At 38.3% G+C, this 19,778-nt stretch overlaps 1 protein-coding gene across 6 annotated transcripts in view; it reads left to right on the top strand.

Moving 5' to 3' along the window:
- The window catches only part of ndrg3a (ndrg family member 3a), a 35,283-nt gene extending 15,720 nt beyond the window's left edge, over nt 1–19,563 (top strand). For 2 of the 6 annotated variants that reach the window (XM_081358585.1, XM_081358586.1), the window contains exons 3-17: nt 1,499–1,531; nt 10,313–10,418; nt 10,513–10,633; nt 11,239–11,301; nt 11,485–11,545; nt 12,880–12,966; nt 13,258–13,314; nt 13,427–13,530; nt 14,506–14,571; nt 14,673–14,724; nt 14,806–14,853; nt 15,026–15,061; nt 15,204–15,255; nt 18,014–18,052; nt 18,507–19,550. In XM_081358585.1, the coding sequence (XP_081214711.1) occupies nt 1,499–1,531; nt 10,313–10,418; nt 10,513–10,633; nt 11,239–11,301; nt 11,485–11,545; nt 12,880–12,966; nt 13,258–13,314; nt 13,427–13,530; nt 14,506–14,571; nt 14,673–14,724; nt 14,806–14,853; nt 15,026–15,061; nt 15,204–15,255; nt 18,014–18,052; nt 18,507–18,673 (1,092 nt within the window). In that variant the 3' untranslated portion in view covers nt 18,674–19,550. Of the gene's footprint in view, nt 1–1,498; nt 1,532–5,661; nt 6,027–10,312; nt 10,419–10,512; nt 10,634–11,238; nt 11,302–11,484; nt 11,546–12,879; nt 12,967–13,257; nt 13,315–13,426; nt 13,531–14,505; nt 14,572–14,672; nt 14,725–14,805; nt 14,854–15,025; nt 15,062–15,203; nt 15,256–18,013; nt 18,053–18,506 lie in introns of those variants that run through there. The other 4 variants (XM_081358589.1, XM_081358587.1, XM_081358588.1 and 1 more) reach the window with 4 other exon arrangements.
- Nucleotides 19,564–19,778: the final 215 nt, after the last annotated feature.

Consider the following 19,778-nt stretch of genomic DNA (forward strand, 5'->3'; position numbering starts at 1 on the left):
AGAATCACATAAAAATGTTCATTGCTATTTCAAAATAAAGGTCTGAACACGCCTTAGGAATATGAAAATTGTCTTGTTGCAAATTGATAAATTACGGCTCCTCTGTAATTTATTTTGAAAATCAGTCACCAAATATGAAAACTAGAGATTGTAAGCTTTCAAATGATATATAGTTTGTCAAGATTAGTTTAGGTTTAGTATAGGATATTACTGTTTTAAATATGTAATGAATTTGGGCCCACCGGTGGGCCCGTGACAGTTAACAGGTTAAGCAAGAGAAAAAGTGGAAGAATGGAATTTAAAGGATGGGAATGGGGTTGAGGTGCCAAAAGATTATGCACAATTAAAGATATTTTCAATCCATTCCAGAATTTTTTTTTTCTTCCTGCTGCCCTTATTGGCAGAAATTTTCATAATGGCATCCCAGGGTTTGTCAGTTAAATCTTGCTATTAGTTTTTGCCACACAGCATCCATATCAAAAATTATATTTCTAAAAATAGAAATGTAAATGTCATACACCCATTAGTGCTGAGCGAGGCCACCAGTATAACGCAAGGGACAAATGTCCTTCTCTCACTTTAAACTAATGAATGGGCTAAACCATAGAGCAGCCATAGGGTTAAAAAAAATAATAATAAACTAAGCTAAAATGTATCCAATTTGACAATACTGGTTAGAAATTATTTAATTGTTTTATGTGTATTGACAGCAATAGTTTTCCTTCTGGTTTTTAACAGTACACAAATGGGGTGGGTAGAAAAAAGATAGTCAACTTAATAGTAATATCTATAATTGTATCATATTTTTCACATAACGTTTACACACATTTATAGTTTATTAGAATTATTTTCATTACACTTGCAGGTGGGTGTTATTAGTTTTTTCCTTTGAAATACAACGAATTGTGACCGGCTGTCAAGTTCCATAAAACACCAAAAATGTATCATAAAAGTGTCATAAAAATCATCCATACACCTTAATTTTCTACTTTTGTGTTCCACTGAAAAAAAAAATCAGCATAGAGGTGTTTAAAAAGACATGATGGTGAGTTAATTATGACATGATTGTATTTTTTTCTTTATTTATGGCCTGGTTTCACAAACAGGGCTTAGATTAAGCCAGGATTAAACCTTAGTTCAATTAGGACATTTAAGTAGCTTTTATAAACGTGCATTAGAAAAAAAAAACATTTCTGGTGTGCATCTTGAGACAAACCAGTGTCACTAACATATGTCAGTGCAAGTTGCTTTCCGTTAAAACAGCTCAAACATGCAATTTAGTCTGGGACTAATCTTAAGCCTATTCTGTGAAACCAGGGTAAATGCGTGAACTGGAGAGACTCACTGACCTCTCACTCCATCTAGTGGTGTCAATATAAAGAGCAGCAGTGGCTGGGAGAGAATAATTGATTATATGATCAATATTTTTACATTGTTAGAAATTTTTATGCACCTCAGTGAGTAAGGAATAATCAGATATCATCTCTTTTTCCTACAGAACTCTCAGAACTTCCAAGACTTCGACTGTCAGGTAAGAATCTTATCTAACATGAATTTCATTAGTGGATGAGATAAAAGTCAGTTTTATCTGTTAGATGCTCATTAGAGGTTTGTGTGCAAAAACAGACAAGTGGTGGAATAAAGATATTTTAGGCTGTTCAACCTTCATATTTTAATATCAAAGGTGTTATTTTGGGAAATACATACTATTTTGGTGTTGAAATAAGACTCACTCGAGGATATGAATATGTGCTTTCATGATACTGTGTTTGTGTTGAAACTTTGTCACACCAGGATTCTGTAAATCGGCTCTGACAGCCATCAACTGATTTTGTTTAATTGAAACAAATCAATTTAAAGGGGTCATATACCGGTAATGCCATTTTTGTACAAGCTAATATGTTTCTTTAGGGTCTAAATTAAAAGTTTGTAATATACTTTAATTAAAAATTCTCATTAGTATTGTAAGAAAACACTCATTTTACCTGGTCAAAAACAGCTCTGTTTTCAGCACGCCATTTAAGTGCATGTTTCTTTAAATGATAATGAGCTTTGCTCACCCCGCCCCTCTGTTCTATGCATACACCGTTTGTAACACAATAACCATAACGCGTTGTTCATTATAAACGTGGGATTATGAATTATATTGAGAACGTCGTACATAGAAAATATGCCGTAATGTACCCTGAGTGTAAACAGCCGCATTCAGCGTGAAGCGTTCAAGCGATTTGCAAAGATGAATATTCAGCAGGAACACGAATAGTTGGTACCGATAATTTTTTCAGGAGCAGCGTCTTAGCAAAACCAGCTTTATAACGTTACTGACCCTCATTTGTAAAGCAGTCTGGTGTGTGAAATGATTCACGCAAACATGAAAGCATTGATGTTGATCGTGGGGAATATTCCCTTCAAAAACAAACTCAGCCACTGCGTCTTCAGCGGTTCGGATTTAGGAACATCAATATGACTGCTGTGTTCATTATTACACCCAAGAACACCACAATCGCTTAGACGCCATTCTGCTCATAGACATTGCTCCAGCGTATCAACAACGGTCCGCGCGGACTATGATTGACAGCTCGCTCACGAGCGAGGGCGGGTCTGTGTTGAAACGCTGCTGTCAATCAACAATCGTGGGAGGGGCGTCGATTTTGTGACGTCACACGGTCGAACGGCTTGATTTGAGAGAGGGGAAAACATATTAAATATTATATATTAAAAAAAAAAACACTGGATGGATTTTTATCATTTTATGATGGTTGTGTACAGGCACTGCCAACACACATTTCAGTACAATCAACTTGTAAAAGTGCATGTACCATTATATGACCCATTTAAAAGAAAACAAGACAATGTTGTAGTTCTAACTTAAGAAGGTACTCAAGAACTTAATGCATCCTGTAAAGCATATCATGATTATCCACACTGATCATTATCCATTCTATTGAAAGTTGATAATGATGGTGGTTGATATCTTGAAATATAGATGTATGCATCATTTACAAATTTTTAATGTCTCTGTTGCAATGAGGAAACGGAAATACATCGTCGTGGATTACATTCTCCTCTTTCAGTGCAGGGGTCTCAGATGAGCTAAATATAGCCTAGCGCCTGCAGCTGTTGAAGTGAGCATGCTCAGACTCCAGTATGACCTGGTCTACATTATATAGTGGCTTTAGTGTTCCTTACTCAGCAAGCCTCCATACACAAGCTGCACACATTAAGTGTTAGTCAGATGATGGGCCGACACCAAGCCAGCCAATCCAATCACACAGTAGCATTGAGTGCTGCAGGACACCTACATGTGCATGAGATGGCTTTGGTTTAAGGAGGGACTGCTCTCTGCTGGTGAAGAGAGGTAATACAGTCTGAGGGGCCATTCAAGGCAAGGCAAGGCCTTGTTTTTATGCATTCCACTGCCTTGCTTCTCGCATTTTTAACCACAAAAACACATTTACTCTGTGTAAATGACCTCTCTCTCTCTACAGCCATCCAAAATATAGTGCAAAAGCCAGAAGATAAAATTGAAACAGTCTATCGCCATTTTTATAGCATAGATGGTTTACAGAGTCTTATAGGTTTAAGGTAAAATTATAAAAAGTCAGATTGTGCTTTTTTTTGTTTGTTGCAACTACATCTTCTTTTTTGTCCCAAATGTTTGTTTGAACAGATTACAGACTAATGGATTACATCTTGTTTTTGATATATATGAGGTTCATGTTTAAACGGCATTGTAAAATTTTTACAACATCTTTTATGTGTATAATTATTAATATTATTATTATTATTCGTCTTAATAGTGCTATTGCTTTTTTTCTTTTGTTAGCCAAAATACTTAGATCTCAGTTGGTGATTCAGCTCTCTGAGCCCCTTTTGGAGACCCCGTTTTTTCTTTCTGCTCTTAGCCAATAGTAATAGCCGAAGCATCTTGTGTGAATACTGCAAGTCATCACGACAGGTTCATCATTATTCAGAGACTATTTCATCCTATAGAGGGCACCAGAAGCTCAGAGTAGGCAAAGTCATATCCTTGCCTTTAATACAGTGTCATTAACGTATTAAATAATGTTCAAAATAAGCAAAAGCCCAGTAGAAAATAATAATTTATAGCATGATTTCATCTCTGATCCCCTGTTCTTTGAGACCTTCTCTCAGACTCAGCCATCAAATAGGAATATAAAAATGTAACCCAAACCCTCTCTCTCTCTTTCTGTGTCTAGTTTCAGAGTAGTTTTGAATGTAAATTATATTTTGCTGATTATGAAGTTTCTAGTCAGTCTTGACAGGCCTTCATAAGGCCTTGTCTGTCCATTTTGCCCTCTGGTGTGCACACGTTCGCCTGAAGGTCACTCGCACACGGCACGCTCCGCAGGACTGCACACTGAGACGGAGAGAGTGGCTAACACAATCTGATTTATAACTGAAGCTGCAGGTCCATCAATAAGTAATAAAACCATGGGTTACACTTTATTGTAAGGTGTTCTTGTTACAGTTTAAGTATACATTTAAGTGCTGAGTAATATTAATTAGCATGTACTTACTGTAGGGTTAGGGATAGGAATAAAACACTGTACATACCTTTATAAACGCATTGCTTTATTCCAATCCAAAAATGCTGACTTCTTTTGCCTTATGTGTTTCAGCTCCAGTTGTGTTAGCTTTCCCTGAATATTGCTCCTCAGATTGTGTTTGTCTACGGCGGCCCCTGGGGTGCAGCACAGAGGCTTACTGAATGAAAAACAATGTTTCAACCTCATCTACTGATAAATGGAAGCAAAGCAAATCAATAACCTATCAGAGCCCAAGATCCGTAGAGAGATTGCTTAGATGATATACCACAATGCACCTCTGCTGGGTCATAATTCCTTCAGTGGGGACCAACTGTGTTCTGCAACCGTGATTATTTATTGCAGTGGTAGAAAACACAGTGGAAAAAAAAACATTATTGTAAATCCAAGGACACCGATAATAGGTTTAGTTATTGTTGTTGTACTGATTTGATGGCTCATTTGAGTAATTAGTTGGATGTAATTATACAATAAAGTATTGGTTCTTAACGTGTCACAACCTATAAATGGGTCACAGGTCTAAATGCATATGCTGTCACGATCGGTGGTTGCAATGGTGGAGATAATCAAGCAATAAACCAAACAAGGTCAAACACTCAACTTAACTTTGACGTCAAAAACCATGTGTCCAATCAAACTGTAAGGTATCTTATTCTATCATTGATGGGTGAGTTTACATGTACTCATCCTGGGAAATCTTGAGACTGAGCAAAACTATGCAAAGGTAAAATTGTAAGGACATTTTTGTATAGTTTCATGTGATAATCAATTATGCGTTTTATAATTGGTCTTAGCCCCCACTTGATAAAATCAAATCTACCATGAGGCAACCCAGAGAAAAAAAAAATAAAACAGTTGGGAACCCCTCCCATGAATAAATTGATTGAACAAATTGATTTGCAAGGTCAAATATCTCTGCATTTTTTCTCTTGTTGAATCTGAAGCTGTGAACTGGTTGCCCCCACCCAAAAACAAATCATAAAGTGCAGAGGAGAGCATCATCCCTTCCTCGCCCTCTATGTGTCTGCCCCACCCTCTCATCCCTGCTTCTGCCACCTCCCGCCCACCTGACTTCCCCTCGTCCAATCAGAGCAGGGCTGCCGTATGCATGAGCAAGCACTGCCTCCCCAGCGCAAACCGCAGTCACTTCTTTCTCCTCACTCTATCTGCATCTCAACAGTCTCTCCCTCTCTCTCTTTCTCCCCCTCTCTCTCAAAACATACCTCCTCTGTTCATTTATTTCACTCTCCCTCTCTCTACTCCTCTGTCTCCCCTCCCTCTTGGATCTCTGCCTAGCTACTGCTCTCCCTGTCCGTTCCCCTCCATCCCTCCTTCAGCCACTCTCGTGGATCCTCCCATCTCATCCTGTCTCCTCTCTGAAGCTGTCACTGTCTCGTGTGTGGAAACATGTCAACCGTTCTGGATGTGGAGCAGAATGCATGCACTGGAAATGCAGTGGTGAGTGCGCGTGTGTGTGTGTGTGTGTGTGTGTGTGTGTGTGTGTGTGTGTTTGTGTGTAAGAGAGATCTCTACAACTGACAGCCAAGGCTGATTCCTTACTCCTGATTCCTACTGTTTTAGCCCTGATATCCTCCTATGCTCTAGCAGAAATGTTTGTATGTGCCATGCATGCCGTGGTTGACGTGTGAGCCAGTATATGTGATTCTTTCCAGTGAGGGATTGTGTGTTTTCTTGCATTAGTCATGCGAGTCATGCGCCTCTCTGCTTGTTTACCTTACCACAGATTAAACCAGTCAGAGACTAAACTGTTCGTTACAAAGATCTTCAGTTTAGGTGCTTCAAATGTACATGATTCACTCTAAAATGATATGTTGGTGCAGTCGAGGGATTGTCAAGTAAATATGGATTTTGTGTATTTAAATATGGCACACGTCCCGAGACATCATCAAACGGTCTAATAGGTCAAGCAAATCAAGGGCATTTGATTTGGAGCACTTAAATGCGCTAGCATTACTGGCAGGGTGTGGTTGAGAGTGTATACTGTGTGTGTTTCTAGAAATGCATATGGATGGTGTGTACTAATATCTGTGTATGTGATCTCTGTGTGTGTGTGTATAATAGTTATCTGCCATCAAGTTTGTGCTGTGTAATGGCTCCCAGGCTTGTGGTCTGTGATTGATGCTATTAGCTGGAGGAGCGGGGGTGGGGGCAAAGGCTGGGGCTGTTGGCTTGTATTCATTCATATACCTTGGCTTAGCCTCTGTTTCCCAAGAGAGAGCTGTTTTGATTGTCCTTTTGCCATGTTTGAATGTTTGCATGCAAGGATGTAACCACATATTTAGGATAAAAGGGTGCTAGAGACAATTATTTAAGTCAACCATTAAAAAAAAGTGAGTCCAATAGTAATTTGATTATTTTGTAAATGTGTCAACTTCAGTTTTGTTGTTATGGCACTGTTTGAATGTAAGAAACATCTTTATCCAGTTGAAAAGACTTGGAATTTGTGTTTTGGATGCTCCCACCAGGCTTCTTGACTAGCTAAACCAGCAACATACTTGAATTTCTCCAGAAAGAATAGGCTGGTTGTGATTGTGAACAGCAGGTTGCAGTGCTCCCTAGTCGATCCTGATTTTTTTTCCTTTTGAAGAGCACAGAGGAAGATGATGCAAGCGTTTGATATCAGATCATATTATAGGTTGTTTATGGTTTTTAATGAATATATTGCAGAGTTTAGATCACCTTCTACAGCTTATTGTAGACCTAGTCAGGAATCATGATGACCCATCACTATTTGTCCCACTGAATTAGTCATCTTCTTTTTTCAGGCTCATTCCTATTCTGCCCCTCTTTCCAGACTCTCCCACACTCTCTAGACCCACATGCAGGGTATAAATGCGTGCATGTGTGTGTCTGAAAGATTGAGAGTGTGTTTGGCAGAGTGAACAGGAGAGACTTTTTTAAATGTTACATTTCAGAGTCTCCCACTCTCTGGCCTTGATCCCTCACGTCCCTGAGAGCTGAAAACATTCGGACACGTTCCAGTGCAACCAAATTTAAAGCCAAGCACCAGACATTTGTTCATTCAGCATGCCTAGCTGCAAAGCGCTATTCAATTATACCAATTTTTGATATCAAGTATTACCCTATAAAATAATTTGATGAGCACAGTTTTTTTCAATTTGCTATTGAATCTGAACTTGAATAATAGCAGGTTAGTTTTAGCTATATCTCAGCCATGAATCATGATTTGCTGCTTGCTAGTTGAAGGTGGTATTATGGGGCGGGACATTCTCTAGAGACCATTTGATTGGACAAAATCTGTGTAGTGCAGGATGTCATCAATATTTTTGGCTTGTTTGAAGTCATGATGAAACCGCAGTAGTGAGTGACCAATCTTTAATTCTGTATTGGAAAGCACATCCGAGTGAAATGGATTATCGAAAAAAAAAAAAAAATGTAGAGCACGGACTTGATTTTTATCTGTCGGTCGTTGATTGGCTGGAAGCAGATCTGAATGTGAGCTTGTAGTCGATTACAAGAATGGGGCAGGGTATATATATATATATATATATATATATATATATATATATATCACCAGAGAGAAGTCTGTCGTTTCACCGGAAGATCAAGTTATAATATTAATTTAAAAGTTACAAGATCAGTTTTGGTGAATTTCCATTTAATGCCAACTTCAACATATAAGAAGATGGCCCCAAAGCTAGAAAGGTATTAGCAAATAATAGCCAGTCACAATATTGTGACTCTTATTCACACAAAGAGCTTCAGTGTAGAAGCAAATTTTTTCCTTACCTCAAGACTCCTGTGTCTCTCTGCTGTGACTCATTCTATAATTGATGGAGAGGAAGCTGTGATGCGCAGAACACACACACTCTCACTCTCTCTCTCTCTCTCTCTCTCTCTCTCTCTCTCTCTCTCTGTGTGTGTGTGTATATATATACACACACACACACACACACACACACACACACACACACACACACACACACACACACACACACACTTATAGTCCAACCTTGTTATATCCTTGGTATATACATCACTGAACATGAAATGATGAAACTCTATCCAGGACCTTAGTTGGTCCTCCCTCAATACAAGGCCCAGGACAACATTCCCAGTTTTCCCTCTTGACTACTGGCCTATCTCCTTCTGGTGATTATATAGATTGAATACAACATTAAAACAATTCTAATTTTATGTCAGCAGATATTGATCTGAAACTCTCTGTCCTGTCATTAATCTCTTTATTAGTTCTTCTCCTGTTGAGGAATCTCTCTGCTCTCTCAGGCATATGACGGCTCCATCCTGGTTTATACCAGTTGGGTTTGAAGGGTCATATGGTTAGGGACATCACAGTCTGGATAGACTGACATGTAAACCGATCAGTTGGTTAGCTTTGTATTTGCAAAGGGGTTATATGAAATAGACTCTTTGAGATAATAGCTGTAAGATAACTTGCTGTAAAAATAGCAGAAAATGTGTAGACTTTGTAATGAGAATTTCTATCCATACAAATTGTGATATACATCTTCTGGTTGACTTGCTACTAAAAATTCAAAGGAGCTGCATAAAGCAGCCATTTAGATTGTAACTGGTGATTTCAGCCATTTTTGCTTCCCAGTTTTATGTGCAATATGAATCTGACAGTTCTGTGAATGTTAAGACTCAAAGCTTTACTCTGTTTGAAAAGCACTCTCCCTGTTTCTAATGAGGCCTGCAGTGCGTTACAGTTCTGCATAGTCATACTCACAGGATGATGGTTTTGTTCTGCAGCCGCTCCCAGTGATGGCTCGGAAGCATCCGGCCAGCGTCCACATTGATGTTTTTGATTTGACCAGAGAAAGTCTTTCTGTTTAGAGGTTATCTTATCATATAGACTAAAGTTTGTTGTTGGTAAGATTTTTTTTTTTTATGTTTTTGAAAGTCTCATGTTCGCTGAAAAACATGAGCATTGCTGAAAAACAGTAATATAGGGAAATATTATTACAATTTAAAATAACTGTTTTCTGTTTTTATATATTTTAAAATGTAATTTATGAAAGACATGATCGCATTATGAATGAATCCTTGATTGTATTCTTTAAGTATTCATTTCTTTGAGCCCAAACTTTTGAACGTTAGTGTAGTTTATGTGTATGTTTGCCCTAGTATTGAGGATAAGTAACTACTATAATGCAGCACTAATTGGGCTCTTGGAAGGATGCTTTATAGATTTTGGCTTTCTTCCTAAACCGATTTGGATGATGATGACTGGAGTGAAATTAGAGTACAAGAAGTTCACGGTTCATCCTTTCAACATTTATGTATATTTATTTATATTAAAACATTAGATCTCTGGATTTAGATCACTTACATAAATCCAATGGATTTAATCTTGTCAATGAATATGAATCACTAGATCAATTTCACATATTTGAATGCCCAGGGATTCTTTAAATTAACCATAAACCCAAATCAGTGTATAATGCAATGAAAAACGTTTCTAAGGAAGGCACACACCCATAATGCAACAGTACTGATGTGCAGTGTTCTGTGCAGCTGCTTGGCCTTCCCTCTAGATCTTTCTATTGATCCTGCAGCCATCTGTTTGAGCCTCTCATGGGGGATATCACTTAAAACACAAATACATTCTTCCTGAAAGCAGCAACATCAACACTTCACTCACTTAGTAGCATAGTAAACCCTTAAGCATTTCCTGGCAGCCTGACGAAGTTTTTGAGGAGAGATTTTATTGCCTGTATTTGACTTCTTGTTTGTTCCAGGAGCATGACATTGAGACGCCCCATGGTGTGCTCCATGTGACCATGAGAGGCAGCCCTAAAGGCAACCGCCCTGTCATTCTCACCTACCATGACATCGGCCTCAACCGTATGTGAAAAAAATGAAATGACAGACAAATTGTGTACTTGTCAGAAATTCGGAGTATGATGATGATGACGTTGGTGTTTTGGTTGGTTTTCAGACAAGTCCTGCTTCAACACCCTGTTTAACTTTGAGGACATGATGGAGATCACTCAGCACTTTGCCGTCGTGCACGTGGACGCCCCTGGCCAGCAGGAGGCAGCACCCCCCTTTCCCACAGGGTGAGTGGCAGGTCCCAACAGCCAATGAGGCAATACTGCCATTAAACACATTATCAAAATCTTGTGATTACAAAGCCCTGTATCTTGAAAAACAATTTCTGCTGATTTGCAAGAATTTCGAAGAATTCAAAATGTATGTTAACTCACAATCTGCAAAGGAGTGAACAATATGTTGTTTGAATGTAGTAAAACATCTGGCTCATGTTTGCATTTTCTTCTGTCATTGGCCATAATTCTAACTTGAAATCATGACTAGGCATAAAATAATATATGTGAATATCAGATGAGAATTGAACAAAGAGTTCTAACCTGGCAACCTGTCTATGTGGCAGTGTTTCTGGTGATTAAGGGATAAAACAAGATGTCTTCACCTTATAAATGGTTGTTGAAATGCTATGAAATGCACATCATATTTTGTGAGAAACTGGCGTGCAAACAGGCACTAATTTTGGAATCAGCACCCCAAAGTTAGTAAGAAACAAGTATTGGATTTAATGCAGCAAATAAGATGCAGAGTGGTGTTATTTATTAGTTCTATTCCCTTGGTTAATATTGGTTGGTTATATTCCCATTGATTGTCATTTTCTGTCTTTGTTGCTCTTCAGGTACCAGTACCCTACCATGGATGAGTTGGCAGAGATGTTATCCTCAGTCCTGACTCAGCTGAAGTGAGTAACAAAGTCCAGCTGGTCCATTAGTATTGAATTACTCTCTACCACATCAATCAGTGATGGAACAGGACTGCATCTGTAGGACTGTTTGAGTGAATTACAAGATTTCTCTGTTGGGAGCATTGATGAAACACTGCAGATGTTGAAAATGACACAGGATGTGTATGTATCCGTTTGCAGGGTGAACAGCGTGATTGGCATTGGTGTGGGAGCAGGTGCATACATCTTAAGCCGCTTTGCTGTGAGTTCTGCTTTTCATTTCACTTTCATTTTATTGTCTTAAAAAATTGTCTGTGCCTTTCTCTCTGTCTAGCTCATTCTTTCTTTCTTTATAACGGTATTGAATCCCTAAATTAGCATTCTGTTTGCGTACGGAATACTGAATTGCCTCCCAAACCCGTCGGTGTAACCACAGCAACATTTTTGTGTTTCTCTGCTGTAAACAAGGAACATGGATGCCAACAGTTTAACCGTTTGCCGTTATCTGTTTTTATCTAAAAGAAATAATAGCAACTGGAGATGTATAAGTAATTGAAAATTTTAAACCATTTTAAACTATCTATGGAGTGTAATGTGGCTGTAAAATAACCATTTGCAAGTTAAGTACCCCTGCATGTTTCAACAAGATTTTTTTTTCTTCTGCTGTCTCATGTCAAGTTCAAATTTGACTTTGGCCTGTTATAAATATTTTTCATAGGAAGTATTAAAAAAAATCTATAAAAAAAGAAGAAATGTTTTCCTTAAAACAACTATTTACAACCAGTAATTAATTTGTTGTTTTTTAATATAATTATTTGAATTAATAATATTCAATTTACAAAAATAACTTCTACATCATGTACCACTTTAAACTTCATAAACACTAGATTTTGTAAATGTTTTATATCCTTTAATATTTCTATATATTTTTATCCTTTTAGTTTGAATCATTTTAGTTCTTCAACTTGAATTTAGTTTATTTCAATGATCAAGTTTTTCAAATTTTTCAACTAATAATAGTTTTAGTTAACAATAAAACACTGAAATGATGCTGCATATTAAACTGCGGTGTGTACATGCCCTATATCAAACAGCTATATCACATATTTTTATATCATCCCCACCTGCACTTAGTGAAAATAGTGCCGGAAAAGCTGCATTGCCCCCAGAGGCTCTGAATGCAGGACTGTTATTATACTGCCCGCACTGCAGCCTCAAGCATCTGAGGCTATTGATCAAAGTCTAAATATCTCTGACACATTCACAAGCCTGATATATTCAGCATTTCTTTTATGCAAAACAACCCATAATACATCTCTTCCCCCTCCCTCTTTTCTCATTCACGGGTCGCTAAGTGCCCTGTGTTATTTTCCTGTGCTGTCCTCTCTCATCCTCTCTTCATATGAGTGCGCATAGACTCGCTCACTGAAAGATTAATGCCACTGACAGTCAGCAGAGGCTTCTGAAGGAAGATGCTTTGAGTTCAGCTGCTAAAAGCTCCTCCTCTGCCATGACTACATGCACTTTTAAATCACTCTCCCCACGTTCCCCTCATTAAAGACCCTAATTCCCTAATTTCCTTTGCTCTGTCTGCAGCTGATTCAGCCGACCCTGGTAGAGGGGCTGGTTTTGATCAATGTGGACCCCTGCGCTGAGGGCTGGATAGACTGGGCTGCTTCCAAGGTGAGTATACACTTTGAGCAAACAGATGGTGATTATATATAATATATATGGCGATCAGCTGTCCTTCCTTGTCTCAGAATTCACACTAGTAATGTTTTTTTTTTCCTAAGAAACAATTATAAAAGTTACTTAAATGCCCTAGTTGAACTAAGGCCTAATCCTGGCTTAATCTAAGCCCTGTCTGTGAAACTGGGCTTCAGTGTCTTAAGGACTCTACCACAGGCGCAGCAATATGTTTAGATTTTATTACTTTCATAGTATTATCCATATTACTCTAATTTTTTTTTCTAGCTCACTGGGTGGACTAGCAATCTAGTGGACACCGTGATGTATCATCACTTCAGCACTGTGAGTAAACCCCTCTGGCTTTACAGCAGTGCTTTGTGAGCACAATGAAAGCCAGCTGGCTATTATTTCTCTTTAAACGTAATGTTTTTTATTTATTATTCTGAAAAATTAGGAGGAGCTGACTGACAACCAAGAACTGATTCAGACGTACCGCCTGCACATTGCCCAGGACATCAACCAGGACAACTTGGGCCTTTTCTGTGGCTCATACAATGCGTAAGTTACTTTTCATTAAAGAAATCATCTGTATTGGTCATTAAAGTAACAACATATAACTTTTCAACCTTCATAATATATTTCCAAGACCCTTGTGATAGTACATCGACTTATAATAGGTTGAATGAGAAGTCTGCCAGAACCTGACGGGGTCTGTATCGCTTTTACTGGCACTATGTAACTTCGGGGTGCGGGTAGTAACCAGCGCTCAAAAAGAACTACAAAATTCGACTGCTTTACGGCATACGTCACTTTGCCCACCACTTCCTCAAATTGTTTTCGTACGTCTGTTTTCGTCATGGCTGAAGCAGCAGCGAAACGTAAGAAGTCCAAGGTTTTGTCGGAGTAGAGTCGGAAGAGGAAAAGGGAGAGTGATAAACTGAAAGGCAGGACGAGGATCAATATTGGTCGAGCGTTTGCTCGCTGGCGTTAGCTTATGAAGGAGGAGAGTTACCAGACCGATGCTGACTTGGCCGTCATGCTGTTGAACTAGTAAGTAACTGTAAATTGCTTGCATACTATCTTTAGTTTTTCTAATCTGTTGTCTGCCTGGCTACGTTACGGAAACTATCTGGTCCTCCATTTATCTTCATGAATCAGCTAGTAGATGAGCGAATTATCAATCTGGTAGCTAGTAAACAATAACATGGTAGTTTTAGATGGTTAGGATGCTATCGCTATCATTCTCGTTCAGATTTGAGCATTGCAATCGACATGCAAATCGCAAATGTTTGAGTTAAAATGTTTAGTCTACTAAACATGTATAAATTATGAAAGGGGGAAGATTAATAATATTATCATTGCCCATATGAAAAAAACCTGCATGCTTCATATACAGTAACCGTAAATCATTTTACGACAGCGGTAATGGACAATTCCGCTTCCAACCTGTAGGGCGACCGCAGAGGAAAAGTTCCATGTTGTTGCTTTAATTATGCTGGCAAACCTTCTAAATTAGGTCTTTGTTTTTAACAGGCGTCAAGACCTTGGAATCGAGAGGCCAGTTGCTGGTCTCAATGAGAACACAGTGAAAACGCTGATGTAAGCTTTTATTTCATTTGATTATTTTATTTGATTACAGTTCTTTTTATTGTTTTTTTTTTTTGTGTATTTTCTTTTCACCACTGTCTGTCCCTGTGCAGATGCCCTGCTCTTCTGGTGGTTGGAGACACTTCCCCTGCTGTGGAGGCTGTGGTAAGTTTGGAAGTACAAGGTCATTTTTCCCCCTTTTGTTGCTGTACTACTTGAAAACTAATGAATTATTTTATATTACAGGTTGAATGCAACTCTAGGTTAAATCCAACAAAGACCACCTTGCTGAAGGTAAGACAACATGGGTATTTTGCAAAGCCCTAACTCTTAATCTTCAAGTCCAGCATTTAACTCGTCTAACTTTTTGCTCTCCTGAAGTGGTACATTGTGAACTGCGTGTATTTCAAAGTGATATTTGTATCTCTTTATTTTACATTATTTGAATTCTCTCTCTCTATGACAGATGGCTGACTGTGGCGGTCTGCCTCAGGTTGTTCAGGTTAGTCCTGATCTTTTAATTCTTGATATTGAACACCATATTAAACACCTCCGCCCCTGCTGTTATCTTCACCAATGTTCAAGTATGCATTATGTAATATGAATGTGTAATCCTGTTTAAATGACCTCTAATCTCCCAACAGCCTGGAAAGTTGGCCGAAGCCTTCAAATACTTTGTTCAAGGAATGGGATACAGTGAGTATTTTTATCCGTTTACCTCAGCGTTTGACATATTCTAACCTGTGAATGTATCTTCAGTGAGGTTAGTTTAATCTGCAGAGCAATCTGGGACAGCTTTCTCCGTAAACATGCATCTGTTTATCTGCGTTTCTGAGACACTGGCCTATGCTGATTATCAATTCAGCCCAACACTATGACTAATGACCGCCTTTTATTAAGACAAATCCGGCTCTGGGAGTCTGTCTTTGTTTCTTTTCTCCTTTCTTTTTACCGCACACAACTCACCATGACTTCCCAGACACCCTGTGTTTTGATTAGTTTTCCTTCCAAACTACAGACGTGCACGAAATAGCAATGTCCTCTGAATGAGCCCTCCCCACATTTTGGTTGACAGGTTTCGGCGCACCACCATAGTGCTTAATGTGCTGCCAACGCTCTGTGTGAAAAAATGTCACCCTCTCTCTGACCTCATACCTCCCCCTCAAAAGATACTTGCTGTTTCATTTCTGCACTGTTGTATAGTCTTTGTTGCAATCAGGCAGGAATTTACATGTCAGGAGTCGGACCAAAGCGGTGACTTTTCAAGAGCATAATACTTGGTAACATTCATCCCAGGCTTTTAAATTAAGCCATCAAAGCCCTAGAGAGTTTTTAAAGGGGGTCACACCATGAGGAATCTAATTGCTAAATTTTATCTTGAGATTGAAGAGAACATTGTACTATAAAAACATACTTTGAACATTCAAACAACTAAAAAGAGCTTCTTTTTTTATTATGGGGCGACAGTCATTATCTGGAGGTCACAGACAGTGAAAAGATGACTGGAAGTTAGAGTGAAATTGGATAATGGTTTTGAAGAACTTCATTGTGAATATCAGGGAAAATGATTAAATAATAAAAAAAATGTTTAGATGCCAAAAATATTCATGATTATTAAAGAGCGTAACTGCGTCCCAATTTGCATATTATCCATCCTAAATAGTATTTGAAATTAGAATTAGTATGTCCCAAATCATACTAATTGACTCCAAAGATACCCAGATAGTCTAATATTTCCGGTTAGAATCTGAAGTGCAGATCCGTGCACACTCTAATGGCTAATATTGCCTACAACCCATTGTGCATTAGATAAGGCTTCGATAAGAACTACAAACACTAATGAAAAAACTACAAACATGGCGGATGTGCGAGACAACAGTTAAGTGGAGAAGGGTTTTACTCGTGATTAACAATCAGTATCTAACCTGATGAAAAAATATTTATTCAAAGTCATCCACATTATATTTCATCTGCATTTATAGAGGTACATTTGGTCATTAACTTTCAAATGCATTATTATACAAACACATGAGGAAAGTTCTCCGCATTAAAGGGGTGGTTCGGGATTTTTGACATCGGACCTCATTTTTAAGTCAGCCTGGTTGTTATTCATCAGTGGAGACTGGAAAAAAATATCCAGTCCTTATATTTGGATAGTTAGCCGATGCTAGGCTAGCGCGAGTCAAGGGTAGATGTTAGCCAGCCATTAAAAAACGTTTTACCCACTCCACAGTGCACCAAACGCAAATCAATTATAACACTAGACTATCGATGCAAATGTACGTTGAGAGAATAATGTTAGAAATCAAACCTACCTTTCATCTCAATGATCCCAAAGGAACTAGTTTCTCAGCAGCTGCGGAATTTTACTTTGCTCCAGTTAGTAATGCGGCAAAAAGTAAACACAGAAAAGAAGCGCACTACAGTGTGTGCAGTACATGTGTGTACCGGCTCACTCGGTTGCCTAGGTAATCAATATCACTCCGCTGATGCTGTAGACAAGGCTTATGATTACAGGGAACAAATTATAACTAATTCAATGTGATGAAAGGTAAGTTTGATTTCTAACATTATTCTCTCAACGGACATTTGCATCGATAGTCTAGTGTTATAATTGATTTGCGTTTGGTGCACTGTGGAGTGGGTAAAACGGTTTTTAATGGCTGGCTAACATCTACCCTTGACTCGCGCTAACCTAGCATTGGCTAACTATCCAAATATAAGGACTGGATAATTTTTTTTTTTAAATGTCTCCACTGATGAATAACAACCAGGCTGACTTAAAAATGAGGTCCGATGTCAAAAATCCCGAACCACCCCTTTAAAGACCCACGTCTGGTAGATCAACGTGCTACTACATTTCTCTCTGATACGGTAGTAAATTAAATTAATTTGAATGTGGAGGATTTTAACTGTGACAAGATGATTGACAGGGCAGTTTAAACGTTGACAGGATGCATGTAATTAAGCGACAGAGTGGTCCGTTAAAGAAGCAATTGTGACGAAGTAGTATCTCCCAAAGCTTACCTACTCTTCTGCTACATACTCAAAAGTATTTACTTTTTCTTCACAAAAACAGTACATATTTTAGGGCGTAGTATAAGTAGGCGAATTGGGACGCAGCACATGTTTTTTGCCTCTTGGCGCCCTCTGTAGGTGAGGAGCCATAAATGAAGCATTAGGCTCAGCTCACCTCACTGCAGAAAAAGGCCACTGAAACACAGCCGTAAACACCTGCAAGGTTTACAGTGGTAATTAGTAGGGTTGAGGTTGTAACTTGCAAGGTTACATTTTAAAACGCAGCCGTCCCCGTAGTATCTAGCCTGTATTCAAATTAACAGAAATATTGAAAACATTTCCATGAAATACTTAACACACTTTTCTTTTTATACCAAAACCTGTACAGATATCTTATTGTTCTGTCTATCTGTCTCCCTTCAACATTTGCAAACAGTTCCTCATGTTTTGCTCAGCCATCTGAGCACTGAATCAGGTACCCGGATGTGATCCAACAGTGACTGGTGTTTACATGCTTGCATGGTTCACCTCTGTGCTTGTGTTTAGACATATTTGCATGTAGATATTTGACATGGTATTATTTAGTGGTTGACCGATATCGGTTTTTCAATTTTGTGTTTTTTATTTTATTTTTAAAAATTGTTTATTTTCCACATTTTTCAGAAGGTATGTGTTGGTTTTTAGTTTTGCTTTAATGTGTCTTTGCGCTGTGTTTGGTAGATCTACATATCGTCAGAAATGCCTCTGTGTGCACATTTATACTGTATGTGGGCAGACACAAGATGAATTTCTGATAATCTATTATTACATTCTCGGTTTGGTTTCCTCTTGCATGATGCTTGTTCTATCTGTTTACTTGCAATTACCCCCGATTCTACTGAAGACTGAAATAATCACATATCTTCTCATATCTCACTCCCACCTCACAGTACCAGCGGCAGGCATGACCCGTCTGTCTCGATCCCGGTCCTCCTCCTCCAGCATCACATCCATGGACGGCTCACGCAGCCGCAACCTGAACAGCCCTCTGGACGGGCCCAACTCTGGAGTCCTGGACAACCAGGCCAGGCCACAAACCATGGAGGTCTCCTGCTAAAGAATCTGCTGTCTGCTGTCCTTTCACCCCTCACCTCCTGTTATTTGTGTCCTAGATACCTACATGTTTCTAATGCCTTTAATAGTGAGGCAGGGGAGGCTCGAATGAAATGTATTATATATTGAAGGTATGCATAATGAATATATACAGATGTTACTATATGCTAGCCACATTTTCAGCCATAAAAGCAGATCAAATTAAAGACTAATATATATTTACACATGAAGGGTCTTCCATCACGCTTTTTATTTTCATTTTTTTATCACGGTTTGCGTTACATGGAATTAATTCCACCTCTTTTATGAGCCACTCTCACGTAAAGGAAAACACATGCATTTTTTTATGTTTTATGGTGTGACCTGTGACCTTTCCTGTGCTCTTATCGTGCTACACTGTGTGCTATTGTTTAATTTGTTATGTCTTACAAATGTGTTTCGTCGTTGAATACACTTTCCTGTTCATCATATGAATGTAATGAATGTTCAGTAACTGACTTTTGTTGTATTTATATTAAAAACTCTAATGGGTTATACTAAAAACCATCAACTATTAGAAAACAAACACTTGTAATGACTCATCAGACAAAAGAAGTGGAATATCATTCTTTATTTTCATTTTAATACTTGTTTCTTTTTATTTTTTTAAAAGTTACATTAAGCCATCACCATTTGAAATATTCAAAACGAAAGTAGCATGGACTTAGTTTGATATAAAATCATTTTTTCTTTTGTATTTTAATTCCTAGCCATTTTTTAACATAATAATTCTTAATTAAAACATGACTTGATGTACACATGGAATGACAGCTGTATGAAATAGTGTCTGACAAAGTCACTGTCCACTGATTCTCAATTACTAAATAAAGTTAGATCATGGGAAATAACACTGTTCATGCATTTTTCCTTTGACGTTTATAACTGCTATACTTTTGCTTTCAAAATAGTATTATTTTCAGACCCACTCAAGAAACAACCTCTCAACGGTATGCCAAGGCGCAAAGTTTCCGACCACACATGTACTTTTTCCTTCCTTCACCTCAAGCAACACTTCTCAGGTTGTGGTTATACTATTTTTACCAGTCTCTTCAATTGAAGGTTCATATCAT

Source organism: Scardinius erythrophthalmus, assembly GCF_964197995.2.
Source record: "Scardinius erythrophthalmus genome assembly, chromosome: 25".
Classification (NCBI taxonomy): Eukaryota; Metazoa; Chordata; class Actinopteri; order Cypriniformes; family Leuciscidae; genus Scardinius; species Scardinius erythrophthalmus.